The sequence below is a fragment of the Capra hircus genome, chromosome 11 (assembly GCF_001704415.2).
Source record: "Capra hircus breed San Clemente chromosome 11, ASM170441v1, whole genome shotgun sequence".
In the NCBI taxonomy this organism is placed as follows: domain Eukaryota; kingdom Metazoa; phylum Chordata; class Mammalia; order Artiodactyla; family Bovidae; genus Capra; species Capra hircus.
The window spans coordinates 49,153,850-49,162,896 of NC_030818.1; the positions used below are offsets into that span (position 1 = coordinate 49,153,850).

The 9,047-nt window shown below is 44.9% G+C and overlaps 1 protein-coding gene across 1 annotated transcript in view; it reads right to left on the minus strand.

The window, feature by feature from the left end:
* The window catches only part of ELMOD3 (ELMO domain containing 3), a 33,508-nt gene extending 24,483 nt beyond the window's left edge, over positions 1–9,025 (minus strand). Inside the window, exons 1-5 of the mRNA XM_005686725.3 lie at positions 8,817–9,025; positions 7,516–7,682; positions 5,662–5,946; positions 1,991–2,068; positions 952–1,021 (exon numbers count right to left, since the gene is read on the minus strand). Coding sequence (XP_005686782.2) covers positions 952–1,021; positions 1,991–2,068; positions 5,662–5,712 — 199 coding nt within the window. The 5' untranslated portion in view covers positions 5,713–5,946; positions 7,516–7,682; positions 8,817–9,025. The remainder of the gene's footprint in view (positions 1–951; positions 1,022–1,990; positions 2,069–5,661; positions 5,947–7,515; positions 7,683–8,816) is intronic.

Consider the following 9,047-nt stretch of genomic DNA (forward strand, 5'->3'; position numbering starts at 1 on the left):
AAAAGAAACTTCTGAGACCTTCAAATAATTTTTATACACTGGAATATTTTTAATAGACTCCCATATTCTTGGAGATTACACATTCAATTTGCAAGATTTTAAGATAACAAAACACACCAATGAGTGCTCACTATGATTCTGTGTGTTAAGCACTTTCCATTATCTCATTATTATACAGGTTCTGATATAACCCCAGTTTTACAGATAAGTAAAGTGAGGGTTAGAAAGATTAAGTCCCTTGCTTTGGGTCATGGAGCTGGTGGTTGAGAGTCAAGACTTAAGCCAGAGACATTTGACTCCAGAAGCGGTCCTTCTGAATTGGTGGAGTGTGCTTTCTTGTGCAGTATAATAGCAGGCAGAGTGAGCTTTAAATAGAGTATGAGAAGCGCCATGTCAAGCAGGTAAAACAAGATTAGCTTTTCAAAGCCTTTTCATCTACTCTGTATCATTTCAGTATCACAACATCCTTTAGAGCACAAAGGTGATATTGATATTTCCACTGTAGACACAGAGATAGTGTGATTTCCCCAAAAGGCAAATAAGCCACTAGCAGGGCTTTGGGGACCAAGTTAGAACTCAGGTCTCTCAGGACCTCCCTGGCAGTCCAGTGGTTAAGACTTCACCTTCCAAAGCAGAGGGTGTGTGTGGGTTTTATCCTTGGTCAGGGAGCTAAGATCCCACATGCACTGCAGCCAGAAAACCAAAACATGTGGCAGATGTTTTGTTTAAAAATGATCCACATCCAAAAAAAAAAAACCCTTAAAAGAGAAAGAATGAACTCAGGTCTCTTGACTCCTAATCCAGTGTCAGTTCTAATTTCCCTTGAAGAAGGATAAACCTATAAAATTCTATAGGAAAAGTAGTGAGAGAAATTCAAGGAAGGAAAAGAAAGACCCAAGAGCTCTGCCTTGAGTCCCACCCAGGCTCTGCGGGCCCTGAAGGGGAGCTTACCACCGGGCTCCCAGCCATTCGCCTCTGCTGTCAGGGCCTGGAGGACGCTGTGGTTCTTCAGCTCTGAGATCTGTAGGGGCAGGTGACCTTCAGTGTGAGGGTGGAGTCCAAGTCCTCCTATCCACACAAACACAAACTGCCCACTGTACCAAATGTTCTTGAAACTGGAGGCCATTAGAATCTGTCTTCCCAGATGGGTGGGTTAAAGCCAGTCTTACTGAGTGCGTGCTCAGTCGCTCAGTTGCGTCTGACTCTTTGAGACCCCACAGACTGTAGCCTGCCAGGCTCCTCTGTCCATGGAATTTTCCAGGCAAGAGTACTGGAGTGGGTTGCTCTTTCCTCTTCCAAGGGATCTTCCCTACTCAGGGATTTAACCCACTCCTGCATTGACAGCTGGGTTCTTTACCACTGAGCCACCTGGGAAGCCCAATCTTAATGAGAGGCACCTGGAAAATACCAACTGGAGAAGTTGGGCAATGTAGGGACAAGTATATGCCCTCCTTGAAGAGTAAATCGGAGAAGGCAATGGCACCCCACTCTAGTACTCTTGCCTGGAAAATCCTGTGGACAGAGGAGCCTGGTAGGCTGCAGTCCATGGGGTTGCTACTAGTTGGACACGACTGAGCAACTTCACTTTCACTTTTCACTTTCATGCATTGGAGAAGGAAATGGCAACCCACTCCAGTGTTCTTGCCTGGAGAATCCCAGGGATGGGGGAGCCTGGTAGGCCGCCGTCTTTGGGGTTGCAGAGTCGCACATGACTGAAGCGACTTAGCGGCAGCAGCAGTGAAGAGTAAATGGATAAAAATCTAGCGGTGAGCTGTTGATATCCCCACTGTGCTTTATATTCTGCTTCATTACAACAGTTTTCTGATTAGGCAGAGATTGTTTTGCATGTCTGTTCCCACTTCTACCCCCAAAGTATGTACTACTGGAGGGCAAGGTCTGTGCCATCCTGTGTCCCGGCAGCTGGCACCACATAGCAGCATGTTACATGAGCGTCTACTGACAAAAGACACTGGGCTGTGGCAGTACATACAGAAATTCCTCTGAAAGCCAGGAGAGCACTGCTGTCCTTGTCACATGGTGCAGAGGACCCAGCAGACACACTTTCAACCTGCAAGGCAAATGAGAGTCAGTCTCTCAGGCACATATCAGTCCCCCAGAGATGAGAGCTTGAACAGCACACCCTTTCCCTTAACACACACACAATGGATTAACCCTGGAGAAGTCAACTACAGGTAACACTGTAGGGACAACTCCTGTTTAACCTGGTCTGCAAAGAGCTTAATGTTAATATAATCTCATACAGATTTCTTGGCCCATTCAAAGTCTCAGGGCTCTGAGTAAGTAAAGTTGAGTGAGGTGCTTTCCTCATGTTCTGCTCGGCCAAATCTTTCCTCTGCTGGAGCTTAAAAAGTACCCAACAAACCTTTTGCAACTCATATAAAAACACAAGGCTAATTTTCCTGTCTTTGGTGTTTAGTTGCTAAGTTGTGTCTGACTCTTTGCAACTCCATGGACTGTAGCCCACTAGACTCCTCTGTTCATGGGATTTCCAGGCAAGAATACTGGAGTGGGTTGTCCTTTCCTTCTCCAGGGGATCTTCCCGACCCAGCGATCAAACCCAGGTCTCCCACATTGTAGGCAAATTCTTTACTACTGAGCCACCTGGGAAGCCCTAATGCTCTTACTGTTAAAAAATGAAATCAAATCCTACAAGTCAGTAAGAGAAAAAAAAAGAAACCAGTAGAAAAATGGGCATGGATGTAGATGGTGTGCATAAAAGGAAACACAAACAGTTCTTAAACATGTGAAGAAATGCTCAACCTTACTCATAACAAGAGAAATGTCAACTAAAATCAACTAAAACTACTCTTGAAATAACATTTTTCACTTATCTTGTTATCAAAGATGAAAAAGCGTGGTGACACCGTGCTGGCTAGAGGACCAAGAGCTGTAAGACACTGGAGAGTGGACTGTTACCACCTCTCCGGCTTGATAATATCGGACAATCATGTATGCTGTGTCTATCTGGGGCCTGCAACTGCATTTGAGGAATTTATCTAATATATATACTCATCCATGGGCAAAATGGCAAGCTTACAGGGTTACTCGTGGCTTTGTTCGTCTGTTTTTGTTTTGGCTGCACTGGGTCTCTGCTGCCATGCCATCTCTATCTGTGGTTCGAGGGCTTCTCACTGCGGCGGCTTCTCTTGCTGTGGAGCATGAGCTCTAGGGCACATGGGCTTAGCTGCCCCCGTGACATGTGGGATCTTCCTGGGTCAGGGATCGAACCCATGTCCCCTGCATTGGCAGGCAGACTCTTAACCACTAGACCATGAAGGAAATCCATGGTAGTACTGTTTATAAAAGCAAAAAGCTAGAAAAACTCTGAATGTCCACTGATGGACGTCTTATTTTATTTTACTTTATTTATAATACCCCCCCACCTGCCGTTTCACCGAGATATAATTGACATATATCCCTGTATAAGATGCAAGGTGCACAGCATAATGATTGGACTTATATACATTATGAAATGATGACCAGGGTAGGTTTAGTGATCATCCATCATCACCTATTGATATTACATCAACAAACAAACAAAATTTTTTTTCCTTGTGATAAGAACTCTCAGGATTTATTCTCTTAACTCTCACTCTTAACACATAGCAGTGTTACCTTTTCATGTTGTACATTATATTCCTAGTACTTATTTATCTTCTAATTGGAAGTTTGCACCTTTTCACTATCCAATCCCCTTCCCCCATTCCCCTGTCTCTGGTAGCCACAAATCTAATCTCTTTTTCTACAAGTTTGTTTTTGAGTTATAATTCACTTACAACATGATGTTAGTTCCTAGTGCATGACACAGTGATTTGATATTTCTATACATTTCAAAATGATCATCATGATAAACTAGTTGTCACTAGTGAACTAATTTTAAATAAATTAAAGCATATCTACTTAATGAGATCCGATACAGCCATTAAAAAAAAAGAGTAAGAAAGTACTTTATACATGATGTGGAACAATCTTCATGATATTACTCTATTAAGTGAAAAAGCAAAGGGCAGAGTATACTCTACCATTGGATTTTCTAAAAAAAAAAAAAAAAAAAAACAAACCACATAAATATATTTGCTTGTCTTTACAGAGACTATTTCCAGAATTATAGTCTTCTAGGAAGTACCAACTTCCTCAGCAGGAAAACAGGGTGGCTGGGGAACAAGAGTGGAAGATAGTTTTTTCACTAAATGTACATCCTCCATACTTTTGGATTTTGAACCATGTGCAGTATAATTTTCTCTAAGGCAGATAAAAGAAAAATAATAATAATTAAGGGAAAATAACTAATAAAGGTATCATTGTTATGTCAAGGCCCTGGAATCCCAGACTGTCCTGTTACTCTAACCCTGCTTACATAATTTTGCCAACTAACACTCCTTAGACACGACTTTGATTTTTTGACTTCTTTTTGCCTTCATTTTTGCCAGAAGAATGAACCCACAAACACACCACAGCAGAGCTACTCCTCCACAACTGGCCTCCTAGTGTCTAAGCACCACTGCTTCCCACTTAGCCAAAGTGAACGCACTGCTGCAGTTCCTCTCGCCTCCAGCCCTCGGGTCATGTGGTCTCGCCCCCACCTCCACCTTCTCAGTGTTTTCTGGGCCCTTCAAGATCAGCTCCATCTCCTCAGGGTGGCTGAGCTACAATGGTTTCCTCACCATAGCCCCTCTGCATGCGGCACAAGGTCCTCTGCAAAAGACCCGTCTCCCCAGTCAGACTCTTCTCGTACACTTGTTTTATATTTCTCAGACCATCCGCACAGCGCTAGGCTCAAGATGGGCTTCTCTGGTGGCTCAGACGGTAAAAAATCCGCCTGCAATGCAGGTGACCTGGATTCGATCCCTCAGTCGGGAAGATCCCCTGGAGAAGGGGATGGCTACCTACTCTAGTATTCTTGCCTGGGAAATTCCATGGACAGAGGAGCCTGGCGGACTACAGTCCATGGGGTCACAAAGAGTCAGACACACTCGCAGGCTCAAGATACGTTCTCAATAATATCTGGTGATTCACCATGCCGCACAACTCCCTGCAGGAGTCTGTGTGCTCAGGACTCATTGCATCCTTCTCTCCCCTCTAGTGTCCAAAGATAAATGTTCTCTGGAAGAACAGTTCACCTGTCTTAGGACAGTGAAGAAAACCTCCCTGGACTTCCAAAGCACAGGCTTTGTCCCCATTCTGGCCACTGAACCCCAAAGGCTCCATTTAAGACCATTTCTGGGCAAAGTAGGGAGAAAGATGGGGAATACAGGGTAAGCTGCCAGGCTCACACAGAGACATAACGCATGGAACCAGGGATCCTGAGGATAAACAGGTCAAAATGGGTGTTTGAGAGAGAAAGGGCCAGTAAACAACCCAAACTGACTGAAATATATATTTCCTGGGAGATTCCAATTGAAACTTTCCTCCCACCCCAGCAAATCCAAACCCAAATCCTATAACCTACTTGGAAAGCAAACCATCAGGAAAGGCAACTGATCCAGAAGTGACTAAGAGCTTCTAAAAGAATAAGAGAACTGTAAAGAGAATTTTTCCTACACATTTCAAAAGGTCCACACCCTCTTGATATATGCTCTCTCTTATTAACGATACATCCCATACCAACACCTTCTTTCCCAAACGGATATGCTTGCTTACCTGTCCATCTCTTAATTCTTTCTCATTGAAAGAGTGAGAGTTTTCATTCATGACTCACTCATTTGTTCAAGTGACTTTTGTCCTTGGGCTCAGAAAGGAGTTTAACAAGCTCTGAGATTAGAAGCTATGGGGAGAGCCTGGGATTTGACTGTTCTACCGCTGCTCTCCTTCTTGGCAGTCGTTCAGACTAAGAACAAGAAAACAGTCCCTGTGTGCCATCACCAGGGTGGAGGTTTCTGTGAGTCTTGAAAGAAGTCCTAGAGGACTCATTCTGGAGTCTCAGCCCTGAAAAAAAAAGTAAAGAAGGAAACTAGTTTCATCATTCAGTTATGCCTCTGACGTGAAAAATCTTCCAACAGGTACTTCCCTGGTAGTCTAGTGGCTGGGACTCTGCTCTTCAAATGCAGGAGGCACTGGTTTGATCCCTGGTTAAGGAACTAAGGTCCCACATGCCACGATCTGTGGCCAAATAAAAAAATAAAAATAAAATGATTATGGGATTTTAAATTATTAAAAAAAATCTTCAAGCAGCTGTAAACATATTCTGAATAAACAGGCTGCCTTAGTGAATGCCTGCTTCTTACTATCCATGTAACGGGACAGAAAGAAGGAGTCCCTGCAGGAGTCTAAGGGCTGGATTCTCAGTGTCCAGGAGGCAGCACCACTGTAAGTGGTAGGGATCTGTTTTTCTATTTGCTTTTTAAATTTATTCTTAATTGGTGGATAACTGCTTTACAGGGATCTGTTTTTGACAATGAAGTTACTGAGATCTGGGGCATGATCTAAAAGTGAAAGTGTTAGTCGCTCAGTCTTGTCCATCCCTTTGTGACCCCAGGGGCTGTAGCTTGTAGGTTCCTCTGTCCATGGAATTCTCCAGGCAAGAATACTGAAGTGGGCAGCCCTTCCCTCCTCCAGAGGATCTTCCAGACCCAGGGATCAAACCCAGGTCTCCTGAATTACAGGCAGATTCCTTACTGTCAGAGCCACCAGGAAAGTCCACGTGTCTCAAAAGGGTGAGGATAATTTAGGGTGACACATTGGTGGGTGGTCTTAGCTGAAGTGTTCAGACTTTACTGAGGTCTCAGACCTGGCTGGGCCTAACACTCAGTTTGGTTCCTATGTTGCTATTAACAGAAACTCAAAATGCAACACAATGCCCCCCCTTCCTCAGTGAGTACACCAGTACTGTACATGTGGCAGCTTCCTGGCCAGTGAAGCTAACTCTTAAGTATTTCTTCCCATGAATCCACCTCAGGAAGTGATTTGGGCAGGCCCACACCTCACCATGGGAGAACTGGACATCATGAGTGCCTGTCACAACAAGAATCTGGGTAAGTGGGCAGGTGACAGATAGTATACTTCACAGACTTGGCTTACCTTTTTTTTTGGCTGCACTGTACGGCTTGCAGAATATTAATTCCCCAACCAGGGATCAAACCCCAGCTATCTGCAGTGAAAGCACGGAGTCCTAACCACTGGACCACCAGAGAATTCCCCAATTGACTAAGAAAGGCTGACTAAGAAAGAAAGGCGGCATTGCTCTGAGGTCAGCTCTTCAGAGAATACAATCTGGGTTCCCTACAAACTGGAGGCCAGTAACAAGATGGACTCTTTGTCAGGAAGCAGGATGCACTGACTGTTCCTAACACCAAGAGCTGGGATACCTCCTGATTGCTGGACTGGACACCTGGCTCACTATAACAGGGGGAGGGCAGTGCCCCCCAGTTATAGCAGCTCAGGAAAAAACTCTCTACATGTCCTCTGGTGCCTCAGCATCTGCCTCCCTTTCCACTCCTTCCCCCTTGACCTTCTCAAGTGTTCTGCATATGACAAAACACTCACACATCGACCAACCTTGGGAAGATGATTGGCAGGTATGGCGACCACAAGCTCAGGGAGGCTCTTCTATTACTGGGCTTGAATTGAATCCAGCAGTGTTGAATCATGACCAGCTTTACATCCCTGCTAGTGCTCAGTTCTGGCTGGAGCCCTGCCAGGACTCCAAGAGGGACATTCACAACCTGTATTAGAGAAAGAAATGAGCAGAAACTGTCAAACGAGCAAGTACTAGACGTTATGATGTCACTCCTAATAATATTAGAGAAGTTCCTTGTGGCTGGGCCTGAGGAACTGGCCTTCCTATAAAGATGGATCCTTTTGAAATTAAGTATTTATGGTGCACCCACTGTATTTTGTTAATTAAAATTAAAAAAAAAAAATGGAAGTAGTGGCTACCCTGGTGGTCCAGTGGCTGAGACTCCACGCTCCCAGTGCAGCCAGCTTGGGTTCAATCATTAGCCAGAGAACTAGATCTCACATGCTGCAACCAAGAGCTTGAATGCAGCAACTAAAGAACCTGCATGAGGCAACTAAGACCTGGCACAGCCAAATAAATAAGTAATTTTTAAAAATCAAAATGTAGTTGATTTACAATGTTGTGTTATTTTCTGGTATATAGCAAAGTGATTCAGATATATAACACATATATGGGCTTCCCAGGTAGCACTAGTGGTAAAGAAATCTGCCTGCCAATGCAGGAGATGCAACAGGCACCGGTTTGACCCTGTGGGTGGGGAAGAGCCACTGGCGCAGTAAATGGCAATCTGCTCCAGTATTCTTGCCATGGACAGAAGAACCTGGCCGGCTACAGTCTACGGGGTCGCAAAGACTCTGACACAACTGAGTCTATCTACCTATCTATCTACATAACTGAATATATTCTTTTTCCGATTCTTTTCCATTACAGATTTTTCAGTTCAGTTCAGTTGCTCAGTTGTGTCTGACTCTTTGTGACCCCATGGACTGCAGCACACCAGGCTTCCCTGTTCATCACCAAATCCCGGAACCTCCTCAAACTTTTGTCCATAGGGTCGGTGATGCCATCTAACCATCTCATCCTCTGTTAGTACAAGATACTAAATATAGCTCCCTGCGCTATACAGTAGATCCTTGTTAATTTTTATGGTGCACCCACTTTAGGAAAGGAGCTACATTAAAGGGAATGATTTTAAGTTTAAGCTTGCTGGGGCTTAAACGCTAAATAGATATTTAATCTAGAAACTGGGGCCACACCTTAAGTCTAAATGCATACATAGGTAGAATAGTTCTTTCACCGGCCTTGCCGCTGGGCGCTCCCCGCCCCCTCCAGTCCCTACCCGGCCCCGGCCGTAGGCGTCGCCATCCCAGGGCGCCCGGGCCCAAAACTATTGACTAGTTTGAGGGTCCCAGAGTCCGGTGCTCGCCGGCTGCGATGCGCGGATGTCAAGGGAGTTCTCAATCCAGCGAGACACCCAGCCAGACAGGGGCTGCGTGGGGACTCTGGCCAGAAACTTTCTCAATTGTTCGGCGGGGAAAACAGGAAAGCAACTTGCCACCGGTCATCCAGC